Consider the following 20,992-nt stretch of genomic DNA (forward strand, 5'->3'; position numbering starts at 1 on the left):
TAGAACCTCTGGTCCAGCAGTCCTACTGGGTTATAGAACCTCTGGTCCAGCAGTCCTACTGGGTTATAGAACCTCTGGTCCAGCAGTCCTACTGGGTTATATAACCTCTGGTCCAGCAGTCCTACTGGGTTATAGGACCTCTGGTCCAGCAGTCCTACTGGGTTATATAACCTCTGGTCCAGCAGTCCTACTGGGTTATAGAACCTCTGGTCCAGCAGTCCTACTGGGTTATAGGACCTCTGGTCCAGCAGTCCTACTGGGTTATAGCAGAACCTCTGGTCCAGCAGTCCTACTGGGTTATAGGACCTCTGGTCCAGCAGTCCTACTGGGTTATAGAACCTCTGGTCCAGCAGTCCTACTGGGTTATAGAACCTCTGGTCCAGCAGTCCTACTGGCTTAGAGCAGAGCTGTGATTGGTTGTAATGCAGTGTTGTGATTGGTCTCTAGAAGTTCCGGAGGCGGGTCCAAGAGTCGACCCAGACCCTGAGAGAGCTGGAGATCTCCCTCCGCACAAACCACATAGGGTACCTGTCTGTCTCTCTACCTGTCTGTCTCCCTCCGCACAAACCACATAGGGTACCTGTCTGTCTCTCTACCTGTCTGTCTCCCTCCGCACAAACCACATAGGGTACCTGTCTGTCTCTCTACCTGTCTGTCTCCCTCCGCACAAACCACATAGGGTACCTATCTGTCTCTCTACCTGTCTGTCTCCCTCCACACAAACCACATAGGGTACCTATCTGTCTCTCTACCTGTCTGTCTCCCTCCACACAAACCACATAGGGTACCTGTCTGTCTCCCTACCTGTCTGTCTCCCTCCACATATGTATGTATACTGTATATACATATAATATATATATGCATAATATATTATGTGTATATATATATATAGTATATATACTGTATATATGTAAGGGATAATGCCCAACGAGGTGTCCATTATTAATGGACGACGCGGAGGCCTGAGAGCCGACGCTCCATCCTGATAATGGACACCTCGAAGGGCATTATCCCGCTTATACCACCGTCACTTGCAGAAGAAAAGAAATGAAGACCATTAATTCATATTTTCATGCTTTTTACAATCCAAATATAAAGTTTTTCACAAGCCATAACTTTGTTTCCCTGGTAACCCCTGAGGGTTTGACTAATTCCTGGAACAACCATTACCCTCCTGTAAGGTTCTTATGCAACGGAAACGTAGTTCACTCCTGTAAATAGGACGGACCTTAGCTACGACTTGTCAACGGGAGGTATAGTCCACTCAGCTATGAGCTAACGTTATGCATTGTACATATTCATAATTCGAAATTCATCCCAGTCTTTATACCACAGTTACACTAGGGTCTATAGCATATAACCGCGTTGTCTGATTACAGTTTAATGCATTTTTCATAATTGACCAGCTCTCGTTTAGAAGAATAATCACCGCTCCATTCGTTTCAACGGGAATCGCGACGGCCTATACTTTCAACATAAAGTGTACATATTTATAATTTGTCCCAGCCTTTATACCACAGATACTCTAGAGGGATTATCAGTCTACGTCACTCTACGTCACTCCCCGCTCTACGCGCATGTCGCTGGCAGCAAGAGACGGGAGCGACAAGAGCCGCAATCATGTCTTGTTGTGCCGTTGGTTGCACAAACCGTTTTAATAAGACTGATTATCCCATTTATTCTACTTCTTGCTTGCCAACATAATAAAACAATTCAAATACTTAAATAATTATGCTTTTTCTTATTCGTATTGCATGCTTATTAGTCTCGCAAAGCCAGACCAAACTACAGCAAGTAGAATGGTCTGTTGCCACGCTACCTCGAGCCGTCTATCCGTGGGGAAACTGGGTGGACCTGTTTTTATTTCTTTAAACCAATCACAATCGTCTAGGGCGGGGCTAAGCCCGGGAAGCAGCAGCGGTGTCCATGCAAAATAGAACATCTTTCTTCCTCAGCAAATGCTGTAAGCAAATCTTTTGCAGTTCTTTGCAATTTTCGACGGAAAGAGCCAAACATGCCAACTTTACAGCGCCGTCAAAGTCCTCTTCAAAACTCGCCATACTGCCTAGTTTCCGAGTTTGAGGGGGAGCACAATACGGGAACGCCAGCAACCGGAAGGGGAGGAGTCGCGGCCAAATCCGACGCTAGGCAATAGACGCTGTCCACTTCCGTTCAGCCAGACTACATGCTTTGCTCTGTTGTATGCTCTGTTTGAGTACATCTCCCTCAAAAAGTAGTCCCCTTTAATTACGATCCATCAAACATGTTTTTGACACCTCGAAGGGCATTATCCCGCTTATACCATGGTCACTTGCCAAGGAAAATAAATTAAGATCATTCATATATATTTTCATGCATTTTACAATCCAAATATAAAGTTTTTCACATAAATAGGACGGACCGTAGCCACGAATTGGCAACGGGAGATATTCTATTCCGCTGAGCTATGAGCCAGAGAGCTAACGTTATGGATTGTACATAATTATAATTCGAAATTCGTCCCAGCCTTCATACCACAGATACTATGGGGTCTATAGCATATAACCGCATTGTCCGATAACAGTTTAATGCAACAGTCAGCTGACATAATCGCTAATTAACACAGCAACTACAAATTAACCACAAAGAGATAACCATGGCAACTGGTCAAACAAATTATGTTTTTGCCATCTTTCTGCGCGCGCATCTGCCTTGTTGATAAACAAATAATCCCCCTATAGGGTCAATAGCCTATAACCGGGACTTCTGATTAAAGTTTGATGCATTTTACACAATGTATAAGCTCTTGTTTTGAAGGCTAAACAGACAATTTGACTGGAACTACTTAGCAGGTGTCCATATATCAGGGATGAATGGACACCATGCAGCCAATCCAAATCGAGTATTCCCCTGGACCATGGTATAAATATATATATATAGATTTACATATATTATATACTGTATACATAATATATATATAGATACATATATATATATATATATATTGTGTATGTAAATATGTATATACAGTATGTCTATATAGATATATACTATATATGCGTCTCTCTGATCCCACAGCTGGGTCCGAGAGTTCTTGAACGAGGAGAACCAGGGACTGAATGTTCTGGTGGAATACCTCTCCTTCGCCCAGTACGCCAACACGTGAGTACTTATACTACAGTACACCAACACGTGAGTACTTATACTACAGTACACCAACACGTGAGTACTTATACTACAGTACACCAACACGTGAGTACTTATACTACAGTACACCAACACGTGAGTACTTATACTACAGTACGCCAACACGTGAGTACTTATACTACAGTACCCCAACACGTGAGTACTTATACTACAGTACACCAACACATGAGTACTTATACTACAGTACCCCAACACGTGAGTACTTATACTACAGTACACCAACACATGAGTACTTATACTACAGTACCCCAACACGTGAGTACTTATACTACAGTACGCCAACACGTGAGTACTTATACTACAGTACGCCAACACGTGAGTACTTATACTACAGTACGCCAACACGTGAGTACTTATACTACAGTACGACAACACGTGAGTACTTATACTACAGTACGACAACACGTGAGTACTTATACTACAGTACGACAACACGTGAGTACTTATACTACAGTACACCAACACGTGAGTACTTATACTACAGTACGACAACACGTGAGTACTTATACTACAGTACGACAACACGTGAGTACTTATACTACAGTACACCAACACGTGAGTACTTATACTACAGTACGACAACACGTGAGTACTTATACTACAGTACGACAACACGTGAGTACTTATACTACAGTACGACAACACGTGAGTACTTATACTACAGTACGACAACACGTGAGTACTTATACTACAGTACACCAACACGTGAGTACTTATACTACAGTACGCCAACACGTGAGTACTTATACTACAGTACGACAACACGTGAGTACTTATACTACAGTACGCCAACACGTGAGTACTTATACTACAGTACGACAACACGTGAGTACTTATACTACAGTACGACAACACGTGAGTACTTATACTACAGTACACCAACACGTGTGTACTTATACTACAGTACGACAACACGTGAGTACTTATACTACAGTACACCAACACGTGAGTACTTATACTACAGTACCCCAACACGTGAGTACTTATACTACAGTACGACAACACGTGAGTACTTATACTACAGTACACCAACACGTGAGTACTTATACTACAGTACGCCAACACGTGAGTACTTATACTACAGTACGACAACACGTGAGTACTTATACTACAGTACGACAACACGTGAGTACTTATACTACAGTACACCAACACGTGAGTACTTATACTACAGTACGACAACACGTGAGTACTTATACTACAGTACACCAACACGTGAGTACTTATACTACAGTACGCCAACACGTGAGTACTTATACTACAGTACGCCAACACGTGAGTACTTATACTACAGTACACCAACACGTGAGTACTTATACTACAGTACGACAACACGTGAGTACTTATACTACAGTACGACAACACGTGAGTACTTATACTACAGTACACCAACACGTGAGTACTTATACTACAGTACGACAACACGTGAGTACTTATACTACAGTACACCAACACGTGAGTACTTATACTACAGTACACCAACACGTGAGTACTTATACTACAGTACACCAACACGTGAGTACTTATACTACAGTACACCAACACGTGAGTACTTATACTACAGTACGCCAACACGTGAGTACTTATACTACAGTACACCAACACGTGAGTACTTATACTACAGTACGACAACACGTGAGTACTTATACTACAGTACGCCAACACGTGAGTACTTATACTACAGTACGACAACACGTGAGTACTTATACTACAGTACACCAACACGTGAGTACTTATACTACAGTACCCCAACACGTGAGTACTTATACTACAGTACCCCAACACGTGAGTACTTATACTACAGTACGCCAACACGTGAGTACTTATACTACAGTACGCCAACACGTGAGTACTTATACTACAGTACACCAACACGTGAGTACTTATACTACAGTACACCAACACGTGAGTACTTATACTACAGTACCCCAACACGTGAGTACTTATACTACAGTACACCAACACGTGAGTACTTATACTACAGTACACCAACACGTGAGTACTTATACTACAGTACACCAACACGTGAGTACTTATACTACAGTACACCAACACGTGAGTACTTATACTACAGTACACCAACACGTGAGTACTTACACTACAGTACACCAACACGTGAGTACTTATACTACAGTACGCCAACACGTGAGTACTTATACTACAGTACGCCAACACGTGAGTACTTATACTACAGTACACCAACACGTGAGTACTTATACTACAGTACACCAACACGTGAGTACTTATACTACAGTACACCAACACGTGAGTACTTACAGTATACTACAGTACACCAACACGTGAGTACTTATACTACAGTACACCAACACGTGAGTACTTATACTACAGTACACCAACACCTAAGTACTGCTGTCAGAGTACTTCTATTTCCCCCAGTATACCAACAGTTAAGTGATATTGTGTGTAGGAACAGGTAAACTGGTTTAGAGAAACTGGTGTGTGTGTGTGTGTGTGTGTGTGTGTGTGTGTGTGTGTGTGTGTGTGACACCAGGTTTGACGGGGAGCAGTGCGAGGGGAGCAGCGAAGCTGCGTCCGTCGACTCTCCTTGGAGTCGGTCCATCGAGGATCTCCATGACAACAACCTCCCCTCCCCCTCCTCCGGTCACAACATCCCCCGAGCATCACGCCTCTCTATCAGGTACAGACACACACACACACACACACACCATACACCATACACATACACACTCTGTAGTGTGTGTATAGTATGTATTACCTCTGTACTGTGTGTATATAGTACGTATTACCTCTATGTATTAAAGGGGTAGTTCTTGGTGTTCCTCTATGTATTAAGGTATATTGTGAGTATATAGTACGTCTTACCTCTATGTACTAAGGTATATTGTGTGTATATAGTGTGTAGTACCTCTATGTATTAAGGGATATGATGTGTGTATACAGTGTGTATTAAGGTGTGTTGTGTGTATACAGTGTGTATTAAGGTGCGTGTTGTGTGTATACAGTGTGTATTAAGGTGCGTGTTGTGTGTACAGTGTGTATTAAGGTGTGTTGTGTGTATACAGTGTGTATTAAGGTGTGTGTTGTGTGTATACAGTGTGTATTAAGGTGTGTATTGTGTGTATACAGTGTGTATTTAGGTGTGTGTGGTGTGTATACAGTGTGTATTAAGGTGTGTGTTGTGTGTATACAGTGTGTATTAAGGTGCGTGTTGTGTGTATTAAGGTGCGTGTTGTGTGTATTAAGGTGCGTGTTGTGTGTATACAGTGTGTATTAAGGTGCGTGTTGTGTGTACAGTGTGTATTAAGGTGCGTGTTGTGTGTATACAGTGTGTATTAAGGTGTGTGTTGTGTGTATTAAGGTGCGTGTTGTGTGTACAGTGTGTATTAAGGTGTGTGTTGTGTGTATACAGTGTGTATTAAGGTGCGTGTTGTGTGTACAGTGTGTATTAAGGTGTTTGTTGTGTATACAGTGTGTATTATGGTGCGTGTTGTGTGTATTAAGGTGCGTGTTGTGTGTATACAGTGTGTATTAAGGTGTGTGTTGTGTGTATTAAGGTGCGTGTTGTGTGTACAGTGTGTATTAAGGTGCGTGTTGTGTGTATACAGTGTGTATTAAGGTGTGTATTGTGTGTATACAGTGTGTATTAAGGTGTGTGTTGTGTGTATACAGTGTGTATTAAGGTGTGTATTGTGTGTATACAGTGTGTATTTAGGTGTGTGTGGTGTGTATACAGTGTGTATTAAGGTGCGTGTTGTGTGTATTAAGGTGCGTGTTGTGTGTATACAGTGTGTATTAAGGTGTGTGTTGTGTGTATTAAGGTGCGTGTTGTGTGTACAGTGTGTATTAAGGTGTGTGTTGTGTGTACAGTGTGTATTAAGGTGCGTGTTGTGTATACAGTGTGTATTAAGGTGTGTGTGGTGTGTATACAGTGTGTATTAAGGTGCGTGTTGTGTGTATTAAGGTGCGTGTTGTGTGTACAGTGTGTATTAAGGTGCGTGTTGTGTGTACAGTGTGTATTAAGGTGCGTGTTGTGTATACAGTGTGTATTAAGGTGTGTGTGGTGTGTATACAGTGTGTATTAAGGTGCGTGTTGTGTGTATTAAGGTGCGTGTTGTGTGTACAGTGTGTATTAAGGTGCGTGTTGTGTGTATACAGTGTGTATTAAGGTGCGTGTTGTGTGTATTAAGGTGCGTGTTGTGTGTACAGTGTGTATTAAGGTGCGTGTTGTGTGTACAGTGTGTATTATGGTGCGTGTTGTGTGTACAGTGTGTATTAAGGTGCGTGTTGTGTATACAGTGTGTATTATGGTGCGTGTTGTGTGTACAGTGTGTATTAAGGTGTTTGTTGTGTATACAGTGTGTATTATGGTGCGTGTTGTGTGTATCAGCTCTGCTCTAGTGACGCGCTCCAACACGTTGCCAAGCAGACGGACTCTGAAGAACTCTCGTCTCGTGTGTAAGAAGGATGACGTCCACGTGTGTGTGATGTGTCTGCGAGCTGTGATGAACTACCAGGTGAGACACACACACACACACACACACACACACACACACACACACACACACACATACACACACACACACACACATCGAGAGCTTCCATCTTGTACCAAGTAACTGTTTTTTACACACACACACACACACACACACACACACACACACATACACACACACACACACACATCGAGAGCTTCCATCTTGTACCAAGTAACTGTTTTTTCTTCTACTGTCCTTTGTCTGTCTGTCTGTCTGTCTGACTGTGTATGTCGGCCTCTTTACCTGTATGTCTTTCTGTGTGCCTGTCTGTCTGTCCGTCCGTCTGCCTCTCTCCCCGTACGTGTCCCAGTATGGCTTCAACATGGTCATGTCTCACCCTCATGCTGTGAATGAGATCGCCCTGAGTCTCAACAACAGAAACCCCAGGTAAACACAAATACACACGCTAACCCCAGGTAAACACAAACACACATACTAACCCCAGGTAAACACAAACACACACCCTAACCCCAGGTAAACACAAACACACACGCTAACCCTAACCCCAGGTAAACACAAACACACACGCTAACCCCAGGTAAACACAAACACACACGCTCACCCTAACCCCAGGTAAACACAAACACACACGCTAACCCCAGGTAAACACAAACACACACGCTAACCCCAGGTAAACACAAACACACACCCTAACCCTAACCCCAGGTAAACACAAACACACACCCTAACCCCAGGTAAACACAAACACACACGCTAACCCTAACCCCAGGTAAACACAAACACACACGCTAACCCCAGGTAAACACAAACACACACCCTAACCCCAGGTAAACACAAACACACACCCTAACCCTAACCCCAGGTAAACACAAACACACACCCTAACCCCAGGTAAACACAAACACACACCCTAACCCCAGGTAAACACAAACACACACCCTAACCCTAACCCCAGGTAAACACAAACACACACCCTAACCCCAGGTAAACACAAACACACACGCTAACCCCAGGTAAACACAAACACACACGCTCACCCTAACCCCAGGTAAACACAAACACACACCCTAACCCCAGGTAAACACAAACACACACGCTAACCCCAGGTAAACACAAACACACACGCTCACCCTAACCCCAGGTAAACACAAACACACACGCTAACCCCAGGTAAACACAAACACACACGCTCACCCTAACCCCAGGTAAACACAAACACACACCCTAACCCCAGGTAAACACAAACACACACGCTCACCCTAACCCCAGGTAAACACAAACACACACCCTAACCCCAGGTAAACACAAACACACACGCTAACCCTAACCCCAGGTAAACACAAACACACACGCTAACCCCAGGTAAACACAAACACACACGCTCACCCTAACCCCAGGTAAACACAAACACACACCCTAACCCCAGGTAAACACAAACACACACCCTAACCCTAACCCCAGGTAAACACAAACACACACCCTAACCCCAGGTAAACACAAACACACACGCATTCCTACACACACACATACGTACACACACACACACACACACACACACATACCTACACACACATTCACATACCTACACACACATATCTACACACACGTACACATACACATACGTACACACACATATACGTACACATAAATACACAGCCATACTTGCACACAAATACCTACACACACATACATAAAAAAACGTACTCACACACCGATACACTCACACGCGCTCACACACACACACACACACACACACAGGTGTGTGACGTGTGCGATGCTCTTGCGTCTCTAATAATAATAAAATTATGTTATAATCGTACTGTGGTGAACAGGACAGAGACTAACGTACAGCTGGATACTGTGGGAGCATCAGTCACACTGACAGAGGAATCACGATCACTCTCCCTGCATCCTCTCTCCTCTCTCATCTCCCTGTATCCTCTCTTCTCTCCCTGTATCCTCTCTCCTCTCCCTGTATCCTCTCTCCTCTTCTTGTTTCCTCTCTCCTCTCCCTGTATCTTTGGCCTATGTTTACACATATTTCCGTATCTGTATGCAAACCAACGATAGGACAGAATGCAAGTATAGGCTGTAGTTCGATTTGGTTTAAAGGCGTATATTTAGAAAGTCTGTCTGTCTGTCTGTCTGTCTGTCTGTCTGTCTGTAGGACTAAGGCCTTGGTCTTGGAATTGTTGGCTGCTGTCTGTCTGGTGAGAGGAGGCCATGAGATCATCCTGTCTGCCTTCGACAACTTTAAAACAGTAAGTCTGTCTCACTAAACTACTTTAAAACAGTAAGTCTGTCTCACTGAACTACTTTAAAACAGTAAGTCTGTCTCACTGAACTACTTTAAAACAGTAAGTCTGTCTCACTAAACTACTTTAAAACAGTAAGTCTGTCTCACTAAACTACTTTAAAACAGTAAGTCTGTCTCACTAAACTACTTTAAAACAGTAAGTCTGTCTCACTAAACTACTTTAAAACAGTAAGTCTGTCTCACTGAACTACTTTAAAACAGTAAGTCTGTCTCACTAAACTACTTTAAAACAGTAAGTCTGTCTCACTAAACTACTTTAAAACAGTAAGTCTGTCTCACTGAACTACTTTAAAACAGTAAGTCTGTCTCACTGAACTACTTTAAAACAGTAAGTCTGTCTCACTGAACTACTTTAAAACAGTAAGTCTGTCTCACTGAACTACTTTAAAACAGTAAGTCAGTCTCACTGAACTACTTTAAAACAGTAAGTCTGTCTCACTGAACTACTTTAAAACAGTAAGTCTGTCTCACTGAACTACTTTAAAACAGTAAGTCTGTCTCACTGAACTACTTTAAAACAGTAAGTCTGTCTCACTAAACTACTTTAAAACAGTAAGTCTGTCTCACTAAACTACTTTAAAACAGTAAGTCTGTCTCACTGAACTACTTTAAAACAGTAAGTCTGTCTCACTGAACTACTTTAAAACAGTAAGTCTGTCTCACTAAACTACTTTAAAACAGTAAGTCTGTCTCACTAAACTACTTTAAAACAGTAAGTCTGTCTCACTAAACTACTTTAAAACAGTAAGTCTGTCTCACTAAACTACTTTAAAACAGTAAGTCTGTCTCACTAAACTACTTTAAAACAGTAAGTCTGTCTCACTAAACTACTTTAAAACAGTAAGTCTGTCTCACTGAACTACTTTAAAACAGTAAGTCTGTCTCACTAAACTACTTTAAAACAGTAAGTCTGTCTCACTAAACTACTTTAAAACAGTAAGTCTGTCTCACTAAACTACTTTAAAACAGTAAGTCTGTCTCACTAAACTACTTTAAAACAGTAAGTCTGTCTCACTAAACTACTTTAAAACAGTAAGTCTGTCTCACTGAACTACTTTAAAACAGTAAGTCTGTCTCACTGAACTACTTTAAAACAGTAAGTCTGTCTCACTAAACTACTTTAAAACAGTAAGTCTGTCTCACTAAACTACTTTAAAACAGTAAGTCTGTCTCACTAAACTACTTTAAAACAGTAAGTCTGTCTCACTGAACTACTTTAAAACAGTAAGTCTGTCTCACTAAACTACTTTAAAACAGTAAGTCTGTCTCACTGAACTACTTTAAAACAGTAAGTCTGTCTCACTAAACTACTTTAAAACAGTAAGTCTGTCTCACTGAACTACTTTAAAACAGTAAGTCTGTCTCACTGAACTACTTTAAAACAGTAAGTCTGTCTCACTGAACTACTTTAAAACAGTAAGTCTGTCTCACTGAACTACTTTAAAACAGTAAGTCTGTCTCACTGAACTACTTTAAAACAGTAAGTCTGTCTCACTGAACTACTTTAAAACAGTAAGTCTGTCTCTGATACTACGTCTCTTATCATCCTATGATCCAATATTCAGAGGCTATTTGGTGTGTTGAATTCTATATTGATTGGTCGCTGTATGGATCGTTGATTGGTTGATTGGTTCTTGCAGGTCTGCTCAGAGTCGATGCGTTTTGAAAAGCTGATGGAACATTTTAAGAACGAAGACGATAACATCGACTTTATGGTAGGTATCTCTGTTCTGGGACCACCGCTATGTGATGGACCCCCCGCCCTGGTTGTGCTTGATGTTGTGGTTGTGTTGGTTGTCATGGCTGCGGTTGCTAGGTAGCCTGTATGCAGTTCATCAACATCGTGGTCCACTCCGTAGAGGACATGAACTTCAGAGTCCACCTGCAGTACGACTTCACCAAGCTGGCCCTCGACGACCACCTCGAGGTACGCACACTCGAGACCCCCAGAGGTACACACACCAGGCCCTAGAGCCCCCCAGAGGTACACCCACCAGGCCCTAGAGACCCCCAGAGGTACACACACTCGAGACCCCCAGAGGTACACCCACCAGGCCCTAGAGCCCCCCAGAGGTACACCCACCAGGCCCTAGAGACCCCCAGAGGTACACCCACCAGGCCCTAGAGACCCCCAGAGGTACACCCACCAGGCCCTAGAGACCCCCAGAGGTACACCCACCAGGCCCTAGAGACCCCCAGAGGTACACCCACCAGGCCCTAGAGACCCCCAGAGGTACACCCACCAGGCCCTAGAGACCCCCAGAGGTACACCCACCAGGCCCTAGAGACCCCCAGAGGTACACCCACCAGGCCCTAGAGACCCCCAGAGGTACACCCACCAGGCCCTAGAGCCCCCCAGAGGTACACCCACCAGGCCCTAGAGACCCCAGAGGTACACCCACCAGGCCCTAGAGACCCCCAGAGGTACACCCACCAGGCCCTAGAGACCCCCAGAGGTACACACACTCAAGACCCCCAGAGGTACACCCACCAGGCCCTAGAGACCCCCAGAGGTACACACACTCAAGACCCCCAGAGGTACACCCACCAGGCCCTAGAGACCCCCAGAGGTACACACACCAGGCCCTAGAGACCCCCAGAGGTACACACACTCAAGACCCCCAGAGGTACACCCACCAGGCCCTAGAGCCCCCCAGAGGTACACCCACCAGGCCCTAGAGACCCCCAGAGGTACACCCACCAGGCCCTAGAGCCCCCCAGAGGTACACCCACCAGGCCCTAGAGCCCCCCAGAGGTACACACACTCAAGACCCCCAGAGGTACACACACCAGGCCCTAGAGACCCCCAGAGGTACACACACTCGAGACCCCCAGAGGTACACCCACCAGGCCCTAGAGACCCCCAGAGGTACACACACCAGGCCCTAGAGACCCCCAGAGGTACACACACTCAAGACCCCCAGAGGTACACCCACCAGGCCCTAGAGACCCCCAGAGGTACACACACTCAAGACCCCCAGAGGTACACCCACCAGGCCCTAGAGACCCCCAGAGGTACACACACCAGGCCCTAGAGACCCCCAGAGGTACACACACTCAAGACCCCCAGAGGTACACCCACCAGGCCCTAGAGACCCCCAGAGGTACACCCACCAGGCCCTAGAGACCCCCAGAGGTACACCCACCAGGCCCTAGAGACCCCCAGAGGTACACACACTCAAGACCCCCAGAGGTACACCCACCAGGCCCTAGAGACCCCCAGAGGTACACACACTCAAGACCCCCAGAGGTACACCCACCAGGCCCTAGAGACCCCCAGAGGTACACACACCAGGCCCTAGAGACCCCCAGAGGTACACACACTCAAGACCCCCAGAGGTACACCCACCAGGCCCTAGAGACCCCCAGAGGTACAGTGTTTGCAGACCAGTCTTTATACCTGAGGCAGACCATCTGGTGTGTGCGTGTGCGTGTGCGTGCGCGTGTGTGTGTGTGTGTGTGTGTGCAGCGGCTGCGCTCCACGGAGAGCGACCGACTGCAGGTGCAGATCCAGGCCTACCTGGACAACGTGTTCGACGTGGGGACGCTGCTGGAGGACGCAGAGACCAAGACGGCCGCGCTGGAGCGGGTGGAGGAGCTGGAGGAGGGCATGAACACGGTGAGACAGACGGGTAGACAGACAGACAGGTAGAGGGTGGAGGAGCTGGAGGAGGGCATGAACACGGTGAGACAGACGGGTAGACAGACAGACAGGTAGAGGGTGGAGGAGCTGGAGGAGGGCATGAACACAGTGAGACAGACGGGTAGACAGACAGACAGGTAGAGGGTGGAGGAGCTGGAGGAGGGCATGAACACGGTGAGACAGCCGGGTAGACAGACAGACAGGTAGAGGGTGGAGGAGCTGGAGGAGGGCCTGAACACGGTGAGACAGACGGGTAGACAGACAGACAGGTAGAGGGTGGAGGAGCTGGAGGAGGGCCTGAACACGGTGAGACAGACAGGTAGACAGACAGGTGGAGGGTGGAGGAGGGCCTGAACACGGTGAGACAGACGGGTAGACAGACAGACAGGTAGACAGACAGACAGGTTGACAGACAGGTAGACAGACAGACAGGTTGACAGACAGGTAGACAGACAGGTAGACAGACAGACAGGTTGACAGACAGGTAGACAGACAGGTAATTAGAGAGAAGATCACAGAGAGACAGACAGTCAGACAGGCAGACATGTAGACGGACAGGTTCCCAAAAAGGAGGGCAGACAAAGAGACAAGAAGACAGAAAAACAGGTAGATGGACAGACAGACAGACTGACAGATAGTGTGTGTGTGTGTGTGTGTGTGTGTGTGTGTGTGTGTGTGTGTGTGTGTGTGTGTGTGTGTGTGTGTGTGTGTGTGTGTGTGTGTGTGTGTGTGTGTGTGTAGATGAGCGAGCGGCTGCTGGACGTGGAGAATGAGGCGATGGTGAAGATCGTGGAGCTGGAGAAGCAGCTGATGCAGACCAACAAGGAGCTGGACCAGGCCAGGGTGAGACTGGCGCCACCTAGCTCTATGCTAGGAGGTGTATGCTAGGCTAACCCCAGGTCTCTACGCTAGGAGGTGTATGCTAGGCTAACCCCAGGTCTCTACGCTAGGAGGTGTATGCTAGGCTAACCCCCGGTCTCTACGCTAGGAGGTGTATGCTAGCCTAACCCCAGGTCTCTACGCTAAGAGGTGTGTGCTAGGCTAACCCCTGGTCTCTATGCTAGGAGGTGTGTTCTAGGCTAACTCCAGGTCTCTATGCTAGGAGGTGTGTGCTAGGCTAACTCCAGGTCTCTATGCTAGGAGGTGTGTGCTAGGCTAACTCCAGATCTCCTCACGCTAGGAGGTGTGTGCTAGGCTAACTCCAGGTCTCTGTGCTAGGAGGTGTATGCTAGGCTAACCCCAGGTCTCTATGCTAGGAGGTGTATGCTAGGCTAACTCCATGTCTCTATGCCAGGAGGTGTATGCTAGGCTAACTCCAGGTCTCTATGCTAGGAGGTGTGTGCTAGGCTAACCCCAGGTCTCTATGCTAGGAGGTGTACGCTAGGCTAACTCCAGGTATCTATGCTAGGAGGTGTATGCTAGGCTAACCCCAGGTCTCTATGCTAGGAGGTGTACGTGAGCGCTAACTCCCAGGTGCACACGCTGCGCCGCATGGTGCGGGAGAAGGACCAGACCATCCGTCGGCAGAGCCAGCTGACGGAGCCGCCGGGGGGACCTGCTGCTCACCAGCCAATGAGAGGAGAGGGGGACGGGGGCGTGGCCGACTCCGGCTGCCCCTCCCCGCCCCCCTGCCTCACCCTGTCGTCAAGGTAGGGCTCTCAGACAGACAGGTGGACAGACGACAGGTGGACAGGTGGACGGACGGACAGACAGGTGGACAGGTGGACGGACGGACGGACTGACTGACTGACTGACGGACTGACGGACTGAGTGGCTGAATGGTTGACTGACTGGCTGACTGACTGACTGACTGACTGACTGACTGACTGACTGACGGACTGACGGACTGACGGACTGAGTGGCTGAATGGTTGACTGACTGGCTGACTGACTGACTGGCTGACTGACTGACTGACAACAGTCCTAATGTCTTGTTGTTGGTTGGCTGCCTGCAGCACGGAGCCGTCCTATCACAGCCTGGGAGCCGGTCTGGGAGAGGCTGAAGGCCTGCTGGCTCCTCCCCCGCCTCCTCCACCTCCTCCACCCGCCCTCGGCAGCGGTAGGTACCAGGGTGGAGAAGCAGGGTGGAGAACCAGGGTGGAGAACCAGGGTGGAGTACCAGGGTGTAGTACCAGGGTGGAGTACCAGGGTGGAGTACCAGGGTGTAGTACCAGGGTGGAGAAGCAGGGTGGAGAAGCAGGGTGGAGAACCAGGGTGGAGTACCAGGGTGTAGTACCAGGGTGGAGTACCAGGGTGGAGTACCAGGGTGTAGTACCAGGGTGGAGAACCAGGGTGGAGAACCAGGGTGGAGTACCAGGGTGTAGTACCAGGGTGTAGTACCAGGGTGGAGAACCAGGGTGGAGTACCAGGGTGGAGTACCAGGGTGTAGTACCAGGGTGTAGTACCAGGGTGGAGAACCAGGGTGTAGTACCAGGGTGGAGTACCAGGGTGTAGTACCAGGGTGTAGTACCAGGGTGTAGTACCAGGGTGGAGTACCAGGGTGTAGTACCAGGGTGGAGAACCAGGGTGGAGTACCAGGGTGTAGTACCAGGGTGGAGTACCAGGGTGTAGTACCAGGGTGTAGTACCAGGGTGGAGAACCAGGGTGGAGTACCAGGGTGTAGTACCAGGGTGTAGTACCAGGGTGGAGAACCAGGGTGGAGTACCAGGGTGGAGGTAAAGCTGTTGTACCATGACGTCTCCAGACGTTCTCTACGACCAGCTATGAAGTCTCTCTCTCTCTCTCTCTCCCCCTCTCCCCCTCTCTCTCTCCCTCTCTCTCTCTCTCTCTCTCTCTCTCTCTCCCCCCCCCTCTCTCTCTCTCTCTCTCTCTCCCCCCCTCTCTCTCTCTCTCTCCTCCAGGCTCCATTGGGGCGTACCCAGCTCCTCCGGGGATGGCTCCACCTCCTCCTCCTCCACCTCCTCCACCTCCTCCTCCCTGCCGCAGCAGTGAGCTCTCCTGCGCCTCCCCCATGCCCCCCCCTCCCCCCCCTCCCCTCCCGGGCTGTGGGGGGGCCCCCACTGTCATCTTCAACTCCGGACTGGCAGGTACGGCCCTGGTAACCTAGTAACTACCAATACAGCTGGTAACCTAGTAACTACCAATACAGCTGGTAACCTAGTAACTAGTAATACAGCTGGTAACCTAGTCACTAGTAATACAGCTGGTAACCTAGTAACTACCAATACAGCTGGTAACCTAGTAACTACCAATACAGCTGGTAACCTAGTAACTAGTAATACAGCTGGTAACCTAGTCACTAGTAATACAGCTGGTAACCTAGTCACTAGTAATACAGCTGGTAACCTAGTAACTAGTAATACAGCTGGTAACCTAGTCACTAGCAATACAGCTGGTAACCTAGTAACTACCAATACAGCTGGTAACCTAGTCACGAGTAATACAGCTGGTAACCCAGTCACTAGTAATACAGCTGGTAACCTAGTCACTAGTAATACAGCTGGTAACCCAGTCACTAGTAATACAGCTGGTAACCCAGTCACTAGTAATACAGCTGGTAACCCAGTCACTAGTAATACAGCTGGTAACCCAGTCACTAGTAATACAGCTGGTAACCTAGTCACTAGTAATACAGCTGGTAACCCAGTCACTAGTAATACAGCTGATAACCTAGTCACGAGTAATACAGCTGGTAACCCAGTCACTAGTAATACAGCTGGTAACCCAGTCACTAGTAATACAGCTGGTAACCTAGTAACTAGTAATACAGCTGGTAACCCAGTCACTAGTAATACAGCTGGTAACCTAGTCACTAGTAATACAGCTGGTAACCCAGTCACTAGTAATACAGCTGGTAACCTAGTCACTAGTAATACAGCTGGTAACCCAGTCACTAGTAATACAGCTGGTAACCCAGTCACTAGTAATACAGCTGGTAACCTAGTCACTAGTAATACAGCTGGTAACCTAGTCACTAGTAATACAGCTGGTAATCTAGTCACTAGTAATACAGCTGGTAACCTAGTCACTAGTAATACTGCTGGTAACCCAGTCACTAGTAATACAGCTGGTAACCCAGTCACTAGTAATACAGCTGGTAACCTAGTCACTAGTAATACAGCTGGTAACCTAGTCACTAGTAATACAGCTGGTAACCTAGTCACTAGTAATACAGCTGGTAACCCAGTCACTAGTAATACAGCTGGTAACCTAGTCACTAGTAATACAGCTGGTAACCCAGTCACTAGTAATACAGCTGGCAGTCACTAGTAATACAGCTGGTAACCCAGTCACTAGTAATACAGCTGGTAACCCAGTCACTATAATACAGCTGGTAACCTAGTCACTAGTAATACAGCTGGTAACCTAGTCACTAGTAATACAGCTGGTAACCTAGTCACTAGTAATACAGCTGGTAACCCAGTCACTAGTAATACAGCTGGTAACCTAGTAACTACCAATACAGCTGGTAACCCAGTCACTAGTAATACAGCTGGTAACCTAGTCACTAGTAATACAGCTGGTAACCTAGTCACTAGTAATACAGCTGGTAACCCAGTCACTATAATACAGCTGGTAACCCAGTCACTAGTAATACAGCTGGTAACCCAGTCACTAGTAATACAGCTGGTAACCTAGTCACTAGTAATACAGCTGGTAACCCAGTCACTAGTAATACAGCTGGTAACCTAGTCACTAGTAATACAGCTGGTAACCTAGTCACTAGTAATACAGCTGGTAACCAAGTCACTAGTAATACAGCTGGTAACCCAGTCACTAGTAATACAGCTGGTAACCCAGTCACTAGTAATACAGCTGGTAACCCAGTCACTAGTAATACAGCTGGTAACCCAGTCACTAGTAATACAGCTGGTAACCCAGTCACTAGTAATACAGCTGGTAACCTAGGAACTACCAATACAGCTGGTAACCTAGTCACTGGTAATACAGCTGGTAACCTAGTCACTAGTAATACAGCTGGTAACCTAGTAACTACCAATACAGCTGGTAACCTAGTCACTAGTAATACAGCTGGTAACCCAGTCACTAGTAATACAGCTGGTAAGCTAGTAACTTGTAACACAGCTGGTAAAAAATAAACTAGTAATATACCTACGACTTATTTTTGAATAATCTCTCTCTCTCCCTCTTTCTCTCTCCCTCTTTCTCTCTATGTCTCCCTCTCTTTCTCTCTCTCTATCTCTTTCTCTCTCTCTCTCTCTCCCTCTCTCTCTCCCTCTCATTTTGAATAATCTCTCTCTCTCTCACATCATCAGAGGGTCCACTCAAGCTATTCTGTAAGTTTACCCCATGCATTAAATGTACTATCTTAGTATTTATAATGCTATACTGTGTATAATAATGGATGTATGTTTATTGTTGTATAATGTATACCTCCAGCGGTGAAGATCAAGAAGCCGATCCAGACTAAGTTCCGGATGCCGGTCTTCAACTGGGTGGCCCTGAAGCCCAGTCAGATCAACGGCACCGTGTTCAACGACCTGGACGACGAGAAGGTCCTCCAGGTGAACCAACACACATATACATACATATATACATATATATATCTATATACAAGGTCCTCCAGGTGAACCAACACACATATACATACAGACACACATATACATACATATTGTTGCCGGGTTGCAACAATATGTATATATATATATATATATATATATATATATATATATATATATATATATATATATATATATATATATATATACATATGTACATACAAGGTCATCCAGGTGAGCATATATTCATTTATGAACATATTCGTTCACTTATATACATTTATACATATATGAACATATAAGAGCATAGACGTTGAGAAGGTCCTGTGTGTATTTGTGTATGTTTTATGTGAGTATACATGTATACATATATGTGTATATACATATATGTATACAAATATATTTATATACATGTGTATATACAGTACATATGTATCTAAATATTTATGTATGCATCTATATGTGTGTACATATTGGTGTACTAAACTATTGCTCACAGCTGTTATGTTCTAAGCTAGTGCTAATAGCTGTTTTGTGCTAAGCTATTGCTAACAGCTGCAGTGTGCTGAGCTAGTGCTAACAGCTGCTGTGTGCTAAGCTAGTGCTACCAGCTGCTGTGTGCTAAGCTAGTGCTACCAGCTGCTGTGTGCTAAGCTAGTGCTAACAGCTGCTGTGGTGCAGGAGCTGAACGTGGAGCAGTTTGAGGAGATGTTTAAGACCAAGGCGCAGGGCGCAGCCCCCGACATGACGCTGGCCCGCCACAAGGCCCCCCAGAAGGGCCCCGGCCGGGTGTCCCTGCTGGACGCCAACCGGGCCAAGAACCTGGCCATCACGCTGAGGAAGGCTGGGCAGAACTCCGACGTCATCTGCAGAGCCATCCAGACGTAAGACCGACTAGACCCAGACCTAAGACCGACTAGAACCAGACCTAGGACTGACTAGAACCAGACCAAAGACCGACTAGAACCAGACCAAAGACTGACTAGAACCAGACCTAGGACTGACTAGAACCAGACCAAAGACCGACTAGAACCAGACCTAAGACTGACTAGAACCAGACCTAAGACTGACTAGAACCAGACCTAGGACTGACTAGAACCAGACCAAAGACCGACTAGAACCAGACCTAAGACTGACTAGAACCAGACCTAGGACTGACTAGAACCAGACCTAGGACTGACTAGAACCAGACCTAAGACTGACTAGAACCAGACCTAAGACTGACTAGAACCAGACCTAAGACCGACTAGAACCAGACCAAAGACCGACTAGACCCAGACCTAAGACCGACTAGAACCAGACCTAGGACTGACTAGAACCAGACCAAAGACCGACTAGAACCAGACCTAAGACTGACTAGAACCAGACCTAGGACTGACTAGAACCAGACCTAAGACTGACTAGAACCAGACCTAGGACTGACTAGAACCAGACCTAAGACTGACTAGAACCAGACCTAAGACTGACTAGAACCAGACCTAGGACTGACTAGAACCAGACCTAGGACTGACTAGAACCAGACCAAAGACCGACTAGAACCAGACCAAAGACCGACTAGAACCAGACCTAAGACTGACTAGAACCAGACCAAAGACCGACTAGAACCAGACCAAAGACTGACTAGAACCAGACCTAGGACTGACTAGAACCAGACCAAAGACCGACTAGAACCAGACCAAAGACTGACTAGAACCAGACCTAGGACTGACTAGAACCAGACCTAAGACCGACTAGAACCAGACCTAAGACTGACTAGAACCAGACCTAGGACTGACTAGAACCAGACCTAAGACTGACTAGAACCAGACCTAAGACCGACTAGAACCAGACCTAAGACTGACTAGAACCAGACCAAAGACCGACTAGAACCAGAACTAAGACTGACTAGA

General features: G+C 46.5%; 1 protein-coding gene across 3 annotated transcripts in view; it reads left to right on the top strand.

Moving 5' to 3' along the window:
- Positions 1-20,992, top strand: part of fmnl2b (formin-like 2b) — a 37,820-nt gene that overhangs the window by 5,237 nt on the left and 11,591 nt on the right. For 2 of the 3 annotated variants that reach the window (XM_060050978.1, XM_060050979.1), the window contains exons 4-19: positions 448-524; positions 3,058-3,141; positions 5,699-5,845; positions 7,556-7,682; positions 8,014-8,090; positions 9,832-9,925; positions 11,622-11,696; positions 11,798-11,908; positions 13,451-13,600; positions 14,366-14,467; positions 15,071-15,273; positions 15,579-15,682; positions 16,485-16,670; positions 18,861-18,881; positions 18,985-19,109; positions 19,785-19,987. In XM_060050978.1, coding sequence (XP_059906961.1) covers positions 448-524; positions 3,058-3,141; positions 5,699-5,845; positions 7,556-7,682; positions 8,014-8,090; positions 9,832-9,925; positions 11,622-11,696; positions 11,798-11,908; positions 13,451-13,600; positions 14,366-14,467; positions 15,071-15,273; positions 15,579-15,682; positions 16,485-16,670; positions 18,861-18,881; positions 18,985-19,109; positions 19,785-19,987 — 1,886 coding nt within the window. The remainder of the gene's footprint in view (positions 1-447; positions 525-3,057; positions 3,142-5,698; positions 5,846-7,555; positions 7,683-8,013; positions 8,091-9,831; positions 9,926-11,621; positions 11,697-11,797; positions 11,909-13,450; positions 13,601-14,365; positions 14,468-15,070; positions 15,274-15,578; positions 15,683-16,484; positions 16,671-18,860; positions 18,882-18,984; positions 19,110-19,784; positions 19,988-20,992) is intronic. The other variant, XM_060050980.1, reaches the window with a different exon arrangement.

This window comes from Gadus macrocephalus, chromosome 4 (assembly GCF_031168955.1).
Source record: "Gadus macrocephalus chromosome 4, ASM3116895v1".
Classification (NCBI taxonomy): Eukaryota; Metazoa; Chordata; class Actinopteri; order Gadiformes; family Gadidae; genus Gadus; species Gadus macrocephalus.